Source organism: Canis lupus, chromosome 6 (genome assembly GCF_011100685.1).
Source record: "Canis lupus familiaris isolate Mischka breed German Shepherd chromosome 6, alternate assembly UU_Cfam_GSD_1.0, whole genome shotgun sequence".
Taxonomy (NCBI): Eukaryota; Metazoa; Chordata; class Mammalia; order Carnivora; family Canidae; genus Canis; species Canis lupus.
This window is the reverse complement of record NC_049227.1, coordinates 51,340,793-51,362,161: the sequence shown is the minus strand read 5'-3', so window position 1 is coordinate 51,362,161 and position 21,369 is coordinate 51,340,793. Positions and strand designations below refer to the sequence as shown.

The following is a 21,369-nucleotide window of genomic DNA, read 5'->3' as shown; positions in this document are numbered from 1 at the left end:
TTACTATCTTTACCATAGCCAATTCTAACTAATTCCTTATGTAAATGGTTTCCATTCTTTCTACCAATTCATTCATATCATGACTTTGCCAATTTGAGAGCTCCAGATATTGGTGTGTTGTTCAGTTAGGTGGTAAACATCTTCTGGTAATATTTCAGGATAATATAATTCCTGAATTCTTGCATATCTGATATTTTATGGTTATCTTAATACTTAAATATCCTTTTTTGGTGGGAATAGAATTCTTATGTCACAAACTTTTTCTTTGAAAACTCTAAAGACATTACTCCTTTCTATTCTGGCATCTACTCTCTTTATGGAGAGAGAAGTCTGAGGCCAGTATCCTGTCAGTCTAGAGTAGATAACCTACTTTTTCTGCCCTGGTATGTGTATTAGTTTTCACTAGGTATACTATATTATAACCTCAAAAGTGCAGTGGCTTCCAACAATAAATAAGTATTTCTCTCTCATACCACAGGTTGGTGGTCAGGTTCTATAGATCTGCTCCAGCCATCTGGTTAGGTACTCTTCTGCTTCTCGTGTATTCCCATTCTGGAGGGAGCAGCCCTATCTGGAACATGGACTTTTCCTGGGAAAATGTCCAGGAGTAATAAAGTTGGCAAAAGCTCTTGATGTCTCTACAAATTTCTGATTGGTGATGCATAATCAGGTTCATTAACATGTCATTGACCAAATCCAAAATAACCGGAGCAGGAAGGATATTCTGCCTACAGAAGGGGGGTAGTTAATAAGTGGGAACAACAACAACATCTCTTACAGAATTTATAGGACTCCTTCTTCAGTGTTGAAATTCAAAAAGTTCACTGAGAAATATCATCTATGTTTTAGTATATATTTTCATTTTACTTTGTATCTAGTTAACTTTTCTAGACTAAAAGTATTTATTTGAAAGAAAAGTCTCCTTAATATTTATCTCTCAATATTGCTATAGTTCTATTTGTCCATTTCTTCTGGATCTACAATGATTCATGTTAGACAGTATGTCTTCCGTATCTGTTATCTTCTCCCAGGTCAATTTTATTTTCTTGTTCTTTTACTACATATGCTGAAACCTGTCCTTAATAGAACAGATATGACATTCTCCAGTGTGGATTTTGTTCTTTAGGGTTTATACTATTGGTTTCCATCCTGCCATAATGTTACCTGTTTTCTTTTTTTTAAAGCTTTTATTTATTTATTCATATGAGAGAGAGAGAGAGAGAAGCAGAGACACAGGCAGAGGGAGAAGTAGGCTCCATGCAGGGAGCCCAACATGGGACCCGATCCCAGGTCTCCAGGATCACGCCCTGGGCTGAAGTCAGGCACTAAACCGCTGAGCCACCCAAGCTGCCCAGTTACCTATTTTCTATTCTTTTTTTTTTTTTTTTTTTAGTTACCTGTTTTCTTAATTAGCTTCCTAATTGTACCACTGTGCCAGCTATCTTTCATCTCTCATTTTATGTATTTTCTTTAATTTCCTTGACAGTGAAAAGAAGATGCTACCTATAATAAATACCTATAATAAATTTAATTAAATTTCCTGTAGTTAATCTTCTGTTTCAAAAGAATATTCTAACTCTTGAGATGTGTCTTTCTCATTTTAAAGTATTTAAATAATTATCCTGATTTTTTTATCGAATCATAATAGATTTAGCTCAGTTTGTCTTCCTAAAACGAGTGGGAGAAGATTCATCAAAGATCCCCAAATTGTTCCATAAATAGTCAAGGAATCCTTACCTTAGATCTTGAGCTGAAAGATGATGAATATAGATTTATAACATTATTTTGATTATTTGATGAGTGAAGTGGGAGAAGAAGCTGAGACTATAGGAAAATTACTTTGTTCCTATATCGTTTCATTCCCAAGGTTATTAGTATATCAGAGAGATTGCTAATCTCTTCAGCCTAACTGCTACTCCAGATAGATGTAGTCATTGGAGCTAGTTTGTTTTGTTTTGTTTTTTGTTTTTGAATGAAGGTTAACTCTCCATTCCATCTTATAGCACACGTTTAATTGAGGAAAAGAATTCCTTCATTTGCCATGAACCCTTATTAATAAGAAGCTTGATCAGAGGGAAAACTTGTTGCCTGAAGGCTTTCTTTTGTCATGTATTTGCCTATTTGCTAACCCAGTTTCAAAATGGTGTTGGTTCAAGGAGCTGAAATGTACTGTAAATAGAATAGACTTCTTCTCTCAAAGATTGCTCTATCTTTACTCTTTGAAGTTTTGGTATATTACTGGGATTCTATAGGATTTTAGCCAAGTCTGCAATATTGAACTTTTTATTGGCAAAGAAACATTTTAATCATCCTTTCATGACATCCTTCAAACTGGATCAACTTATACGCTATTTAATAGAAATGACTAAAATTTTATCCTATCTAGTTTTTACTCTTCATGACACAGCTATTAATATATTAATTCTTACTTCACTCTTGCTAATATGAGGAACTAAAGATAATGAATATGTAAATGTTTCCATCTCCACTTCCCAGAAGGAGAGTCAGATTTTTGTTTCTTGGACTCCCAGGTGTAATTAATAGTATCTTCATGTATTTGGAGACATCTTGAGGCCAGCACCACTGAAGGTTTTGTCTAGGATGCATGGGCCCTTGAAGGCAGGAGCCAGAAAAAGATGAGTCTGAAAGGCAGTGGCATGACCTATGAAGAAGACTGGTTCCCTGGGGCCTTTGTGGGGTGGGAACCTGCACAAAGCTTGTGTGCAGGTTCTCAGGACAGATGGGACCTGGAATGGGGATGGCTACAGGTTGGACCCTAGCCATGAGAGCATAAAGGCCTGGGAGCCACCACCATGCTCAATTCAGCAGAGAAGAATAAACCAAACAAACAGTTTTAAAAGGATCCTTTTAAATCCTTATGACTCATAAGGAAGGAGCACAGGGATTTAAATTACTCTGAGGGAGTTTTTTCAAGCGACTTTGGTAAATCTGAACATATTGGTGGTCAATACAAGGAATCATAACCAGAGCTTCCTTAGATTAGCTTAAGAAAACTGGATAATTTTTAAAAATTGTAACTATTTTTGTTACACAATTATTCATGAATTATTCTTTATAGAAAGAAAAAGAAAGGGAAAACAAAAGATAGAGGAAAGGGAGGCAAGGAGGACGAAAGGAATGAAGAAGGGAAAGAAACCAATCTGGCCCACTATTCAATTGCTTCTTTAGGTTTAAGCATTGCTTTCAAATTAGTATCCAGTTTCTCTCTTTTTCTTTTCTCTCTCTCTCTCTCTCTCTCTCTCTCTCTTTCTCTCTCTCACCTACATGCTCTTTTGTATCCTACTAGAAAGAAATGATCTTGTGTGGTAATTTGCATAGCTGGCTTCATCATACACATAAATCATACACACACACACACACACACACACACACAAATCTTTACAGGGCACCTGGGTGGCTCAGGCAGTTAAGCCCCTGATTCTTGGTTCTGGCTTAGGTCAGGATCTCAGGATCCCAGGATCCACACTTAGCGAGCAGCCAGCTTGTGGCTTGTCCCTCTCCCTCCCCTGCTTTGCTCCCCCCACTCCCTAGTTCAGGGGCACATACACACTCTCTCTTTCAAATAAATAAATAAATAAATAAATAAATAAATAAATAAATAAATAAAATTTTTTAAAAACAAAAAATAAAAACCCCTTTACAATATATATCTGAAAAACTTTCCACACCCTGATTTACCCCATCTATTTCAACTGTTAAATGGTAATAATAACTGGCAATGATTAAGGGCTTTACAGATTCTAGACACTGTTCTAAGTGCTTTACTATCAGCTTACTGAACTCTCACGATGGCCATTCTATGATTGAGAAAACTGAATCAGAGTATTCGAATAAGCTGCCCAAGGTCAAAATTGTCCCAAATTCCCAGCCAGTCTACCTCCAGAACCTGTGAGCTGAAACACCACATTATAATGTACTGGGTTCCATTATAGGAATGTAACATATAGTGAATGTAATCATTCACTACTGATAAACAGACTTTTATGATTTGATATTACAAACAGCTGTAATGAAGTTACTGGCAACTTAAATATTTAGTGGACTATGAGATATGATGGGCCAGTTTCCATAGATGATTAATTCTTTTCATAAAACCAAATGTAATGAATGTTCAGATTTACTTAGCTTTCAGAAAAATCATGACTTTTCCTCATAAACTACGGTAATTAAGTATATGACAAACTCCCTATAATTAAGGGATAAATTGCTGGCATAAAAATAAAGAACGCTGGCATGCTGTAATTACTCTGTAGCTTACAGTTTATCAAACATGTACTCTGAACATAGGAGGTTATATAAGTACATAACTTCTAAAAGAAACCCTTTGCCTTTTCCACACAAAACTGGCAAGCAGAAAATGATAGCTTGGCATAATACATAATAGTGCTCAAACTACTGCATGTCTGCAGACCAAACTTTAATACTGGACTCCCTTCCTCTCCTATGAGAGCCAGTTTCATGAACCTAATGTCACTCTCCAACTATCAATTACTAAGATCAAATACTGGGAAGAGTTTTGCATTCACTTGTTTCCCATTGTGAAGTATGATGAAAAGCAACATATTTACTCCAAATACTCCTTATCACATAAGAAAGAGAAAGCCATTGTGGGCTTCCCTTAAGTGATGGCCTTCCTCCCTTTCTGGCTGATGAGCCAAATACATGTCCTCTCAGCAACAGAGCTCTGCAGGGAAGTCTGAGATATGTCCCCAGGAGCTGGATTTGTGATCTTCCCGTGGTCTGTGTGATGCAGGAACAGACCCTGCACTCTGCAGACAGTGTTCTGCCTGGAAACAGGATGAAAAGAACGGGAACAAGGTCGGAGCTCAGGAAGGTCTGTGCCAACACACTTTGGTGGGAAGTAAAAAAAATAGGGCACATGAATTTGTTGTAAATAAAAAAAAAATTAATGAAAGAAGTTAATGAACATTGGTATCTTGAAATCTATAGATTCTAATAGAATATTTTTGCTTTCATATTTTAAAACTCACTAAATAAATTTGCATAAATTCAACAACAGGAATTTATAATCATGTTACATGTAAAAGGGCATAATGGTATATATCAGGATATTTGGCAATGCTAGGGGGCTACTGAAGAACTCTTAAATAAACAAATATGTTCTAAAACAGAAGACAGTGATTATTGTTCAAATTAACTTCAGAGGTATATGAAATGAAGACTGATTGTTACCCTGACCATTGTCTTCAAAATGTCTAACAGCTCTTCCTAAATTCTATTGCTATGTTTAATTCTGGAGTTAAAAAAGATCTAATTTTGTACATATTATTCAGTTTTTTAAAAAATCTGTATCTAGAAATATCACATTATAGAACTTTGTTCCTTATCAATAATGTGGACTTTCACAAATTACTTAACTATTTGGGAGTTTAGTTTTCTTAATTGTACAATGGGGACATTTATTGTAATCAGGCATTAGTTAAGCCACTGTGGAAAAAGAGATGAAAACAGTCCAATGGTTAAGAGAAGAAAGAAGTTTATTTTTCAGAACCATCTAGAGTGTTTCTGTGGACTGCTCCCTGAGCTCATCCAGGAACTAGGCTGTCAAAGTGGATCGGCTATCTCAAAAAGCTAAAGATTATTTCCAGTCATACTTTTTCTACTTGATGAGAAGGGTGAGGAGAGACAGAGACAAGAGTCTTCAAGCAATGAATCTGAGGTTGCACTTACCACTTCTGCTTATACCCCATTGGTCTAGACTTAGCTGCACTGCCTACTTGCAATGGTAGCTGGGAGATACAGGCTATGACTGGGCAGTGGTGGATGTGGCTAAAATTGCATTGGGGAATTCAATTATTAAAAAGAAGAAGGGGAAAAGGGATACCAATGGACTATTAGCAGCATTTGCTACTATAAAAATTGTTGTAAGGAATGAAGTTATACTTTCAGAGTATAGAAGTGTATTTGCAGAATTTACATAAGCAATCTGCATAGCACTTGACACATATTGAATACTCATTAAATGGTAGTTATTAGTATTTTCTTATTATGATGATGATGATGATCTAGTACCTCTATCCTCAATGTAATGCTTGAATTCTCTCCACAGAATCAAGGATAAGTGATAGTTTAATTATTCTTGAATCCTTATAATAAAAGAATTTTTTTTAAAAAAAGGAAATTTCACTGCTCTTAAGGAAGCCATCCCAGTTTTAGAGTTTTTCCTTCTTTCTAGATATTATTTATCTTTTTATATTTACTTTTCTTTCATCCTAATTGTGACCTCTGACGCACTAGCAGAACAAATAGCATTCCTCTGCCATACAATAGTCCTTCAGATATACATAGAAAGTTATTGTTTCTTTTATGAGTCTTCTTTTTCTCTAGTCATTTTTTATTCCTTCAATAGTCTTTCATAATCTGTGACTCTGAGGCCACTCACTGTCCTGGACACATTCATTCACTCGTTTAACAAATATTTGAGTACTGACTACTCTATTTTATCAATGCTCACCTTAAAACTATGTCACCAAGGGCAGTATATGGTGTTCACGCTACTCTGAGCACAGCAAATCATTAATCCCCTCATTAAGGATATTATGTTCCCTAAGTGGAACTTAAGATCATATAACTCTTGGCAGCCGTAACACACTGCTGACACACACCAAATGGTAACCTACTATACCCTCTGAGCCATTTTTTGTTTGTGCAGTTACCCTAGATGTACCCTACCCTACATGAAATTCTTTTTAAATCCAAATATAAAACATTTGCTTTATTCCTAGTTGTTAATTGTATCCAATCTCTCAAAAACTTTTATTCTTTCAACCAATGTATTAATTATCCCTCACTGATTCATCCATCAAAGCTCCTGATTAGCATGTAATTGATCTCTTCATCTAACATATTGATCAAAATGTGGATATGGATAGGGCTGCTGAGAAGCATTTAGTAACCCTCTGAGCAATCATTGAACCAATTACAAATACAAATCATTGAACCAATTACATAACTGCATCATCATTTAAGGAATATTATCCTCTGTAGCTCTCAGATGTCTCAAGACAAAGTTTTGAGAAAAGTTTTTGTTAAATACTTGGCTTCTTATTCATTGCTATGCCCAATGAAGCCTTGACTTGCCATTCAAAGTGCTACCTGGTCCAGCTCCATTCTGCCCAACCTGACCCTCAGGACCTCCCTGATTAGGAGGGCATGACTGGTGTTTTCTTGCTGCCAGACCTTTATATAATGAGATTCGACAACATTTATTGAGCCCTGTTATGTCCTAGGCATTATACTAAGCAGTTTCTCACATAAATAGAGCATGGGAAAAATGGAATATATTTAATGAAAAAAATGCATGTATTCTCAAATAGAACCTTATTATTTCACCCATGCATGAGACCATCATTGCACAATGTTCCTTATCTCAAAGTTATGGCAAAGTACAGAGCATATTCCATGTATAGATACTCAGCCTTTAGCATTAGGTATTCAAAGAATTATTTTCGATGCGATATGCATTTTTCTAAGATGATGTCTTCAGTGACTAAATTGTGGCTAAATACCACATTAGAGTCTAAATTTGCTTCAGTAAATCAAAAATGACTGTGCAGGAACTCTCAGAAATGATTATTCATTTGCTCTAGATAACAATCACATTTAAGAATTTAAATCATGAATCACCTGTACAGATGTTACCTTTTCCAAAGGACTTTCTACTCGAGGAATGCTGATCATTGGCATCTGTGCCAGATTATCCATGTGTATATGTTCATTTTCTGGTTGTCTTCCTTTGAAATTATTTACCACACACACAACCTAAAATTTCAGGAAAAAAATGCAGTTGAAGCAAAGCCACACTCCCTGTGACTATGACCCTTTTAATCTTTTAAGTAGCTTAATAAATTGAATCATAGTACTAAAGTATTAAAATTACTTAAGTATTACATATGTAACTTTACATCCATATTTATCTTGTATAAATTTTAATAGTTATTCCAATGCAAATGTGTTCAAGAAAATTTATCGAATAATGTGTAGCTCAGTTAATAATGACAATTTCATTATTCCAAATTTTTCATTAAATTAGATTATAGTCAATGCTCAAATCAATCTATAAATAACATCATAGCCTTATAAAAATTCATAGCAAGCTAACCTTTCCCTAATGTGGCTAACCTACAACTTAATTTAAATGCTAATTATTTCCCATTGCTTCAAGATCATTACATTCATAATAAACCTTCTACAATTGGCACTCTCTAATTTAGTAGCATCCCTTTAATTAACCTAGTTTATTGTCTATTATTGTATCCCATGTATACTTGGCATTTCAACAATAGCTTACTGGGGCTACCAGTGAAATAGAAGACCTTTTACATAAAGGAAATTGACCCTTGTTTCAATTGATTATATTCCCATAGGCGACAGTATTTGAACTAAGCCAGAGGTTCTCATACTTCGGGTTACATAATAATAAAGGCAATTTAAGCACTGTTAAAAATGCACATTCCTAAACCCTTCCCTAAAGATTCTGATTTTGTAGATGATAGATGGGGGCTAGGAGTTGCCACTTTTTGAAATACATTCTAGAAGCTTCTGATGCAGGTGAATCATACTGTAAGGAATAGTAAATTAACACAGGAAAATTACTTGCTATATTTACTTATATTAAGCAGTGGATGAGATATTCTTTTTTTTTGAGATTTTTAATTTATTTATTCATGAGAGACACAGATTGAGAGAGAGAGACAGAGACACAGGCAGAGGGAGAAGCAGGCTTCATGCAGGGAGCCCGACGTGGGACTCGATCCTGGGTCTCCAGGATCAGGCTCTGGGCTGAAGGTGGCGGTAAACCGCTGAGTCACCTGGGCTGCTCTGGATAAGATATTCTTGAGCCTTCTTTTGCTGGGTTTATAGTCTATTACCAAGCCAAAACCCAGAACTTACTTGCAGTTATAACCTAACATTCATTTTTAAAAAGGATAAATGCTTAACATATAATTACACATTTACATTGTATGTTTTCACAAATGCTCCACTGGAAAGCCTTTTCTTTAGTAGGCCTCATTACTGAGTATTTTCAAAAGCCAATTAGATCTTGATTATTCTCCAGTTTTTAAATAAAATTAATAAATCTACAAAATAATAACACATACTATGAGACTTTATTTCAGAAAAAAATTATCTCCCTAGTTGTGGAATACTTATTATACTTCCATTTCCATGAATAATTACAGATCAGAAGCACAGATCAAAGCCTCCTAATTTGATACATCAACTTTATCAGTGCCATTAAGATCTTTAAAGTAAGGGATGGTACAGGCTTGGAGATGGGAACTTGATAAACCTAGTATCAAATGATAACCCTACAAAAGACTATAGGGCAAAAGACTGCCCTATAGAAAAGGTCAGTAAATTTTGGCTATAAGGGAGGGGCACAATAGTACATACTTTTGGCTCTGCTGGCATACAATCTCTGCAGCAGCTATTCAACTCTGTTTCTGATGTGAAAAAAGTCATAGGCAATTCATATATGAATGGGCATGTCAGTGTTCCACTGTAACTTAAAAAAAAAAAAACAACACAGCGGGTTGAATTGGTTGCAGTTTGCTAACTGACCACTGCTTAGAGTACAAAGAATACAATCAAGAATTTAGCCAATAACAGCATAACAAGCAAGCAGTTTCACATTCACTTCATGAAACATACACACATATTTCCCTTCTCATTAATATTATAAATTAATGAAAGATTAGGCAGATGAAAAATATTGCTACAAATTCTTGTGAAGTAATATTTATTGAAATGAAATAACTATGTACATAGATGTATGGAAGTCATGAGATGAAGAAAAGTTCATCTAGAGTTAATATGGGCTTTTGAAATTAGTATAATTGCTTTTTTATATTATTTAGGTTTCGTAAACTCTTTGAAAGCTTGTATCAGTTATCTCTTTGCCTTAATTGAGGGTTAGGACAATACCACTGAAGCAGCTGAGAATTCAAATGCCACTATTTAAACACCTAATAGATAGTAGATATTCATTAAATAGTATCTATTAGCATAATGATTATTCTTCATTACTGTTATTATTTAAATTATAAGGGAGGAAATTGCCAAATCTTCCTTAGAACCATTTTCAAATATTTAGCAAGTTTTGCCTGCTAACATTCACAAGTATGGAACTGATGTCCTATTAGAAAAATGGTCATGGTTGGGGGGCTCCTGGAGGGCTCAGCCCATTAAGCATCCAAGTTCTTGATTTTGGCTCAGGTCACAAACTCAGGGTTGTGGGATGGAGCCCTGAGTCAGGCTCTGCACCCAACATGGGGTCTTGCTTGTCCCTTCTCCCTGTTCCTCCTATGGCTCTCTCTCTCTCAGATAAATAAATAAAATCTTAAAAAAATAAAAAGGAAAAATCCTCATAGGGGAAAGCAAGAGGCTTGGTGTTTGATCCTGAGTCTGTATGTTCTTAGACAGTCCTCTGGGTCTGAGTTTTCTCAATTTGTAAGAGAAGAGGTTGCAATATCTTACCAAGTTAAGTGGTAAGTGACAACCATTCCTTTGGTTGTCAAAGGTATGAAAAATTCAACAAATGTTCAAAGTGAAACCCAAGATCTGCCTATCTCTGGACCCCCCTATAAAACGTGATTTTTTTCTGGATTCTCTCGGGAAAACAACCCCCACACTCCCTCTCCCCTGATTACACAAGGCTGAAAACTTGGATTTATCCTAAAGGATGAGTATAGGATTCTCCTATATTCAACCAGACATTCAATTTGCTCAATTTTCCTTCCTAAAACATACTACTTTGGTTGATGTGAACCTCTTCCTTAGAGGGCTTCCTTATAAGCTCTATGAAAGCAGAAATGCTCTTCTTCCGCTTCCTCCTCTTCCTCCTCTTCCTCCTCCTCTTCTTCTTCTCCTCCTCCTTCTTCTCTTCTTTCTCCTTCTTCTTTTTCCTTTTGCTCATCATTGTATTCGCAGTACCACAGAGAATGAATAGACTAACTAATGAGCATGTGTCCAGCCAAGAATTCTCAAGTTTCCCAATGTTCCTATATAATTTAAAGTGACATTCCTCTGAAACACTCTGTTTTTACATTAGTAGCTTCCATGTGTATAATCTTATCCTGTCCTACAAAACTGACACTAATAAGTTACCACTACACATGTATTTTTTTTGTGTTCTTTCGCCTTTGGTGATGATTTATTAATCAGATCTATTTGTGGTCATTTTACCTCTTCCCCTGCAGCAAGTAATACATGTGTTTTGCATGGAGTTAAGTGCATGGGCTCTGGTAAAGAGGCTGGGCCTTAACACCAGCCTCTTTGATTTACTCACTCTGTGAGCCTGGGCAAGCAACTCAATATAACTAAACCTGCTTCTTTTACCTGAAAAATGAGGACAATAACTGTATCTCACTGTGCTGTTGTGAGGATTAATTGAGTTAATCTAGTAAAGATTACTCAAATAACTCTTACCATTATTATTACATTACATAGGATAATATGACAAGTTCTTGATGTGCTCAGTAAACTTGAACTACTCAACTTGACCCTGGGCATCTTTTTTGGAAGCACTTTGAAGCAGACATTTGTTCAGCATGTATTTGTTACATAATATTAACCAATCTACAACTATTGTTCACCTAGTATTTGTTTTGCATTTTCTTAAGCATGGGGATTTGGTTCTCTAACTAAAGAAAATGCACAGGGGATGGGAGTGATCAACAAGACAGGATATCATTCCTCAGGTAGAATGTGATAGGCCAGACTTTGAGTGCAGTGGAAACTCCGGAAAAATGGGAGAACCAGGTAATCAGGGACACTTCCTGGGCAAGTTAGGACTTGTCTGAGAACAATCTCAAGTGCAAAAAGGATCTGAATAGTCATCAAAGGTGAGGGCCATGATCTCCAGAGCCTTCTCTCCACCACACACTCAACTGTACCTACAGAGTATGAGATTTCATTTAACCCTCAGAAGAGCTTTGGGAATAACATAGTTCCTCCATTCATTCATTCATGCATCAAATATTTCCTGAGAACCCCCTATCTACCAGACCCTGTACTATGTACTGGGAATACACAGTGAGGAAAACAAATAAGTGCCTTCTCCACACGCAGCTTACATTATAGTGGGTTTGACAGCAAAAACAAAACAAAAACAAAAATAAAACTATTATATGTGGCATATTAAAAATTGAAATATGCTATGGATAAAAGTGAACAGGAAAGGAGGAAAGGATTCCTTGGAGAGGGAAAGCCATTTTATTTATTTTTTTATTTATTTTTTTTGGGGGGAAATCCATTTTAAATACAATTCTATGTTAGAAAAAATGAGGAGCCAAGTGACCTGTTCAAGGTCACATATGCACCATATGGCAAAAGCAGGATTCAAACCTAGGTTCACATGACTCCCAGACCCCTGTTTTGTTCTGTAAAAAAATATACGGAGGAACTGGCATTCTCACTGGGTCAAACATAAAGGCAACACAGAACCTGTCTGCAAGGCAAAGGAAGCTGAGTGGATACATAATACAGGATTTCACTGCAAGGAGGGAAAAACAAAAAACAAAAAACAAAAAAAAAACTGGGCTGTGAAGAATGCAGCCAGATTACTGATGATCCCAGAAGCCCAGTGGGACATATCTGAGTTTAATGCAGCAAGAATGAGGTTTGTTTTGTTTTGTTTTGTCTTGTTATTAGCAACAGCTTATGTTCTAAAGAAGAGAGGCAGAACTGGAGGTATCTGGAGAGTCTGAGATGAGGAGCCAGTTAGGAACCTAAAGATAGAAGACAGGGAAGAAGCACTAATCTCAAAAATCGAGTATAGTCTCACAGTATACAATTTGGTCAGAATGGCCAAGACATAAAATGTGGAGGAGACATTTTGTAATGGAAATAAACTGGGACCAGATGACTCACTGGGTGAGTCAAGAAGAATGAGTCAAAGGCAGACACTAGACATTGGGCCCGGGTGACTGGGGGATGTGGATGCCTTTAACCAAGACATAGAGTCTTGGAGTAGGTTAGTGCTCATTTTATTCTGGAACCATTTCAGAGTTCTGCACACACTGCAAGATAACTGGAGACACCCCAGGATGTTGCGAGCCAGAGCTGTAGTCGCTGCTCAGAATAAATATTCTATTTGCCCAAATGAGAAGCCCGGGAATCATCACGGATCGCTCCCTCTCATTCGCCTCCATTATCCCCAGTGTGCCATCAAGCTCCAAACCTTCTGTATCACAAACCTCCCAGAGAGCCTCCCTTCTCTCTGTGCCCATGGAGGCCTGATTGACGCCATCTTATTTCCCTGCTTCTGCACAACTTGCCTCCCCTACCCTCACCTGGAGTTTTACTTTTCCAGCAAAACTAGTTTCAAAATGCAAACTGTATCGGAGAGAAGGGGCTGAAAGGAAGCAAACTATCAATTATGGAACTTATTTCAGTCATTCATGTGGCCATTTGTTGAACATACACCATCCCGTTTCAACTTTTATGTCCTTATAAGCTTTAAGGAGGCTGTCATTAGCCTCATTTAAAGAGGAAGAACCTGAGGCTCGGAAAGGTAAATTGGCAATGGCACAAACTGAGTGAATAAAGAAGCTGAGATTCAACCAGCTTTAACTCACTTGAACTCTGACAGTGGCTCTCAGATCACCCACATTCAAAAGAAAAAAGCCCAGATTATTCTAACCTACAAGGCCATACAGAATAAATACCCCTGTATTTTTTTTATTTCCCACTCTTGTCACTCACGTTGGATGACTGGTACCACTTCCAGGATGTCACTTCCCCTCGTGTGAATGCTGTGCCCAGGCCTATAATATACTGAGGGCACCATAAAGGCCTATCTTATGAAGCATTTTTTTAAGACTTTATTTATGTATTCAGGAGAGACACAGAAAGAGGCAGAGACATAGGCAGAGGGAGAAGCAGGCTCCCTGCAGGGAGCCTGATGCAGGACTCGATCCCAGTACCCTGGGATCACAACCTCAGCCAAAGGCAGACGCTCAACCACTGAGCCACCCAGGTGTCCCTCTTACGAAGTATTTTATGTTGCTTCTGAGCACTGTGCTCCTTGCCCCTCATTCCTTATGCCCCAGCTTTGACCTCCCTGCTTTGCAAACATTTCAAGTTTATGTATCCCAACCCCTTTTGGACTGTCCCTAATCCCAACAGAAATCTCTTTAGTTTAGGAACTAATATCATTACATTTTAGAGTTTGTAAAACTCTTTGTGTCTATTTTGTGATCTATTCAAGTGGATGGACTCTATCTTTTTCATGTATTTATCCCCAGCACTAAGCACAGTGCCTGGATCATAACAGGGCTTCACTAAATGTTTATGTTTTAAAGGAAGGGAGTAAGGGAATATTTGAGGGAATAACCCCTATTAGTGTCTGACCTGTGAACCAGACTGTAACTCTCACAGGAGAGACATCATGTTCATCTGAGCCTCCTTGCATCCCCAGCTCTTGGCACAGTGCCTGGCACCTGTAGGCACTCATGCTCAGAAACGACTGTGCATGAATGCACAAATGTCTGTTTTAGTTATTACAGTTAAAGCATTATTTTCATGTGACCTTTGATTAAGGTCATTTACCAGGTGTGTGGGAATGTCTGAAGGGCTGCTGTGGAATGTTTTGAATACGTACAGTCAGAGAGGCTTGAGCCCAAGAGGGATCCAGAGTCCAACCCATTCACCACATGGTTTTCAGATAAGGAAGTGACAAGGAAGATACTAGGGTTTTGGATTTGGTCTTTCAAGGTCTCAAGATGTTCACTGGAAGTGAAGGAAAGTTGGAGACAGCCATGGGAAGATAAGCAGGTAGACTGATGAGATGCCAGTGAAGATGCTCTAGACCCATGGAGATGAAAGACAGCTACATCTGACACTAGTGCTTTGACATTTTAACTTTTGGTAGTTCTTTTCTTAGGGTTTATGTAGGATATTTGTCTTGTTTTGTTTTATTTTAAATGTTTCAATCTGCTTCATTTGTGGTGAGTGAAAGGAAGGAAAAGGCTCTGGCCCAGGTCAGGGCCCCAGGCTTTCTGGGGTCATAAAATGTCTCTGGGAGAGAGATTAGAATGGGCCTACGTTTCCCAGGCACCTGGAGAATCAGAGGGGGGATATCAGGAAGAGAAGCAGCACAGAACTTGGGGCAGGGACAGGTCCTACTCACCACTCTAACACAGGACGGTCTACAGAAAATAGCCTATTTAAAATGCCTGGCACACAAATCATTAGCTGGAAAGGTTCATATGAGTTTTTGCTTACTGGTTATGAACTAGGGAAAGGAGCTGAAGAAGGGAAGTTAAGCGTGAGAAGCAATTTAAATGTAATCAAAATGGAAATAAAGTGTTTTTTCCCTTTATAATGTGTCAATGCAAAAACTATGTTTTGATTTATAGCCTACACATTTTCCATCTGGGTTAAATGTTATATACTCATAATGGATTGATTTTTTTTTTTTAAAGCCAGACTAAAATAAATTTTCCAACAACCAAAACCTGTAGTAATACTCCAAGGAGGTTTTATAAAAAGAAGAGAGATGGCATGCTTACTTCACTAGAAATCACTACGGATGCTCTTCACGACTTGGCAAATTCTGATGTGAGATGGTATTATCTTGGAAATCATCCATGCGTTTTTAGTTGCTGAAGGGAACCAACCGATCTCTCAAATGAGGTTTACCTATTAGCAGGCGCTGTAACCTGGCAGTTCATGGAGAGTACGATGCTGAGGCCTTGGGGGTACTCTGGGATGCTCTAGATACTCTGGGATGGAAAGTGACCTGAGGAAATTCTTAAAATATCAAGCAACCCATTCTTAAAAACTATCCAAGAAGGACTGAGTGTTTTTAGCTCTGTTCCATTTAATACGAAAATATTTGGTTCGCCTTTAAGTGTAGAGTTTATATATTTTCCTCCCCAAATTTGACTTTAGGCAGAACAAATGAGGAAGGAGGAAGAAATGAATGACTTAAAATATACATCTTATCATTTGATACACCACATGCAGAGACACCTGCATGTAAGTCACCCTCTTTTTTTTTCTTGTAGGTGATTATGGGTGTTAATTAAAAATACAGTGAAATCCAAGTAAGTTTGTACTTACCAGAAATACTGCTATAGATATTCCAACCAGAAAGCCTGCTATCACATCTGACCAATGATTTCGGTATTCTGCTACTCTGTTGAGTCCAGTAAGAAAGGCCAAGCACATTAAGCCCAAACATAAAACGGGTTTAGCAAGTCTTGTTCCTTTGGCTTTGATTGTGTTGGTAATGTACATCTGAAACATTAAATGAAAAACATAACATTTCATGAAGGTATTTTCTTAATATATATACAATATATTTGCATATATGTACACATATATATTTATAGACATAGCTATGTATACAGAGTTCAAATAATTAGTCCTAGTTATGAATGTTTTGAAGTAACTTTCTTATAAGTGGAATTTAAGAATGGTAATTATTTAATTTTACTTACCTGATATTTACTAATGGCCAATTCTTCTGTAATATGAATTACCTAGAAACACTGAATACTGACATTCCAAGTGATTTTTTTTTAACTAGTGAAACTATTAACATTTAACTATTAATGTACCTATTGTTTTTTCTGAATTGACATCTTAGATCACTACTGTTAGAAGGGACAAACTGATGAAGGAATGTTTTTAATGCTTACATTTTTGTATACCACATTGGAAGGACGTATAATTGATAGGTTAGAATGTATGACTGTAGCTATAAAAAATAAGATATAGTTGATTTTCACTAAATAGAAAGTACTTTGAAAAAGGAATTTGAGGTTCACTGCAGTGACAAGGTTTGCTTTCATGTTGTTATCAGATATTGTGAAAATTACTTTGTTTTTATTAAATTTTATCTATCAGCCAGAATTAGGACAACAAAAAAAAACTTAACTACATTCAGGGTAAATGTCTCCTTAAAACAAACAAGACAATGAATAGATACCTACATTGCTAGTGTTTTCACATATGCTAATGAAGAACATATAGTGCCAATTGATTGTACTAAATGAAATGTCCTCATGTTTAGAGGCATCACACTCAAGAATAATTTATTTGGTCTTTCTTCCACTCTGATTTATTCTATCGCTCAGTAGCCGATGATTTAAACCTTGTGTTACTACATAAGCAAAGCTGTTGACTGCAAGGGGAGTGTGTCAGTTAATATTTCAAGTCATTAGTAAAGTAATTATAAAGGAAATGGCTTTGACAGTACAATACGTTTTTATGGTATTAATGTCAGTGGGTACCTAACACTGATGACATACTCAGAAAAAAACTTAGACATACATTTAATCACTTGCCTATTGTCCTGCATTGAATAATTAAAAAAATATATTTCCCTAAGAGATTAAACCAAAAATCAGCACTTAAGGTTTTCCTTCACAGCAGCCATTTCAGAATGTGATGAAATTCAGTAATTATCTTCCCCCCTTTTTTTTTTTTTCCTGGGCAAAGTTTGTAGCCCTGTTAGCTGCCAGAAGAGGCTGCATGAATATTTAAACAGCCCATGTGATACAAGGCTTCTATCTATCCAAGTTCTAGCCCTTTGCCATCTCTCTCAGGTCCCAATATTCTAGAGGAAAAAAAAAAAAAAAAAAAGCTGAATTGTTTCATCTTGGGCTTGTGACCTTCGGAGCTGAGTCTGTGTATTCTAAGCCCGTGCATGGAAGAGCTGAATAATTTCAGTGATGAAGGATAAGTATACATGAGGGGGAAACAAGAAGAGATGAGAGAGAGAAAATGATGTTTCTGCCTTTCTGAGAGAATGTGTTAAAGAGCTCTGCCCACACGAATAACAAGGCTGGGATATCACACCACTTCAGGTTGCCAGTGATGCATCTAATGGAGTAATTCTTTATTTGACTAGTGCACACGAATAGGGAGTGAAATTTGGGCTGCTGGTGAGATTTCCTTTAACACAGCTATAACGTCAATTAATTTTTTTTTACTTTTGTATTTCTTCACATCTGTCCAGGACTCTAAACATATGCTGTCCTTATTAAGACAAAAATAAATGTGGAATGATAATTGAATAGTATTAATATTGCTAATATTCATTATAGCTATGATTTAATGAGTGATCGCTGTTCAAGGCAATGTTCTAAGTATCTTAGATTATCTTATTAAATTCTCAAAATACCCATAGAAGTCAGATCTCATCATACTTTCATTTTATTGATGAAAAAATTGAATCAAGATAAAGCTTATGAAGAAAATACAATTTGGCTATTGGGGGTGGCACTGCTGAGAATGAAGAGGTGCAAATGAGAAGTAAAGCACCTCTTACTCTTTCTTCTTTCTTTACTGATTTCTTGCATGGAGGAAATGGCCAATGGACATACAAGAGAGTTGAAATCAAAGAGAGGATAAAGAAGGTTATTGTAGTATCCTAGAGTGAGGCTATATCTCAACTCTGCTGTTAGAGAGAAATAAGAAGTAATGTGAGTATGGCCTATGTGGAAAACCTACTACAGAATCTATCTGGTTTTGGAAAGTACTGTCTTCCCCCTCATCCTCAAAGACCATCTCAGATACCTGTCCAAGTTATGTAGGCTTAGAGTGATCTATTAGCTTTGGTGATGACTGTGAAGTTTCTTTTTGAATGTTTGCTCTACTTGCTCTAATGACTCAAGCACTGGTTGTAAGGAGTCTAAAGATATAGTCTGTCCACAAAGACAACTCATGAAAAATAGCCTGAAATTTGGCTTTTCCTCCACCAGATCCCCACTTACTAGCCAGACCCAGAAAAGAAGATTGAATTTTAAGGGTTATGGAAAAAGGGTGACATTTGTACAAATACATTTAACTTTAAGGTGGATCATAGCAGTGCTTTATAATACACGGATTTTTCTGGAGCATGATCAGTTGGCATGGATGTCACAAAAGAAAAATTAGAGAGTTTTCACTTATATTCGACAACTCTTTGGTACTTTATGAATATAAGTGCCTTTTAACCAATCTAATTGTGTCATCCTTGCAGAAAGTCTATTATTCCTAATTTGCAGAAGAGGAAATTATGGCATAAGAATCTATTAAGCAAGTTGGATGCAGTACAGAAATTGATTATTTATGCTCTCTTGGTTTTTAATTCACTTATAAAACCATCTAGGTTAACCAGATGTCAAAATGTAGCTAAAATAAAACAAACAGAAGAGGGTATGGTTTGAGCAAAATGATACCCACTCAGTCCTCAAGGGTCACTGGATGCTCACTACCTTACAGACCCTCTCATTATTTAACGTCTTATTATTAGCAGTCTTTGTTCATCCATTCCGTGAGTATTTATCAGCATAAAGATGCAGAATCCAAAGCTGATCATTTGTTGTCCGCTAACAGTCTGGCATATATTCTTCTACACTTTCCTCCTCACTTATACAAATATATACAACAACTGACACATATATAAAGAGGTTTTGCTTACTTGTTTGATTTTACTAAAATGTAATCACAATGCCCATGTTATCCAGAAATGTGAATTGACTCACTTGTGATAATAAACATCCATATGTTGGGTAACTTGAGAAAGCACCATATGATTTTAAAGTACTATTATATAAGTAAATAAAAATAAAAACAGACAAACATTTGTGTTTGTTAAGCACTTACTATACACCTGAAACTGTTTCTTCAAGAGGAGACATCTAAGGTGAGATCCAGAAAGATGAGTATGCGAGTTCCCAGCGAAGAGGAAGGGGTGGAGGAATGACTACTGAATTTTGTCAAATGCTTTTCCTGCAGCTACGGAGATGATTATATTGGTTTTTGCTTTTGCTACACAAATTTTCTGGCATATGTATTTGTTTACTTACTATTGTCTTTCTCCTCCTTGTCTATCTCATATTGCCTGGAGCAAGACCCAGTACAGGCCAGGCACCTATGATAGGAAGAATACAACACCCTAAAGATGCCCACATATTCATCCTATGAAACAGAGGAAGGCAGCCACAAGCCAAGGAATTCAGACAGACCCTAGAAGTTGAGAAAAATAAAAGAATGAATTCTCCCCTAGAGCCTCCAGAAGGTGTGCGATTGGGCTCAACCTTTGACTTTTTTTTTATTTTCAAGATTTTGTTTATTTATTTGACAGAGAGAGAGCCCGCGTGCATGCATGCATAAGCAGGCGGTGGTAGGGCAGGCAGAGGGAAAGCAGCAGGCTCCCCATGGAGCAGGGAGCCCATGCGGGGCTCCATCTCAGGACCCCGGGATCACGACCCAAGCTGAAGGCAGCTGCTTAACCGACTGAGCCACCCAGGTGCCCCTCAACCCTTGATTTTATCCCTGTGAAACCCATGCTGAATTTCAGAATAGCAGAACTGCAAGATAATAAATTTGGGTTATTTTAAGTCACTAAGTTTGTGATAATCTGTCATGGTGTCAAAAGAGAACTACTACAGTCAATCAATATCTGCTCAGTGTGTGAATAATGAAATGTACTGGGATTTGTAAAACTGGTCCGAAGGAAGAGATAACTGTAGCCTAGTGATTAGCTCATCCACTTTGCAGCCAATAAGATCTAGTTTAATTCCTAGCTCTGCCACTCATGTAGACAAGTTATAAGCATGGCCCATGGTGAATGCCTAGTACCTGCAGGGGTTAAGTCAGGGCCAGGCTGAAGAACACAGCAAGCCCAGGACCTACTGTGCTGCCTGATTGTGAAGGTGGTGCCTGGTGAGTTGGGATCATTAAGTTAATGGTGGCATCGTGGCACAGCATGTGGATAAATTGGTTCCTTCTCTTGTTTTTATGCTTCTTTCACCTTTTCCTTATGCTATTTTGCAGGTTTTTTTCTTTCTTCCAAGTTATCTTTCTAAAGACAGCCACTAATTGTTTATTTGTAGGTGGTTACCACCTACTCTTATCCTTTGCCCCCTCCCTCCTATAGATGAACTGACCTAAATTCCACCCATCAGGATAGAAGCAACTCAGTGGCCAGATCCCTCAGCAACATGACACTCTAGTGCTTCTGACATACTCTAGTCCTCCTCCCAGAATGTGGAGTCCAATATTAAGCCCGCCAGTGCACACATCCTCTGACCAGCCCAGAGTACAATTATAACTTTTTTTGGATTGCACCCAGTCCAAAAGACCATGCATGAGTCTTCCTACTCATGAATCTGTCTTTTGTAATTAGGTTAGGATTGGATCATCTTTAAACTGATTTCCATCTTTTGACTATTTTGAATAATACAATCTAAAAACGGAATCTGTTTGGGGGTTTTATTTTTTAGTACCTACATAGCACTACTGGTCAGGGTGTTTGTGATTTCTTTCATGGGCTGATGCTCTAGCAGGTTCCCCTATTTTGGATTCCTGGGATTATTAAAAAAAATC

The 21,369-nt window shown here is 37.2% G+C and overlaps 1 protein-coding gene across 1 annotated transcript in view; it reads right to left on the bottom strand.

Moving 5' to 3' along the window:
• PLPPR5 (phospholipid phosphatase related 5) overlaps window positions 1–21,369 on the bottom strand; it is a 123,985-nt gene that overhangs the window by 27,209 nt on the left and 75,407 nt on the right. The window contains exons 4-5 of the mRNA XM_038541236.1: window positions 16,111–16,287; window positions 7,684–7,803 (exon numbers count right to left, since the gene is read on the bottom strand). Of these exons, the coding sequence (XP_038397164.1) occupies window positions 7,684–7,803; window positions 16,111–16,287 (297 nt within the window). The remainder of the gene's footprint in view (window positions 1–7,683; window positions 7,804–16,110; window positions 16,288–21,369) is intronic.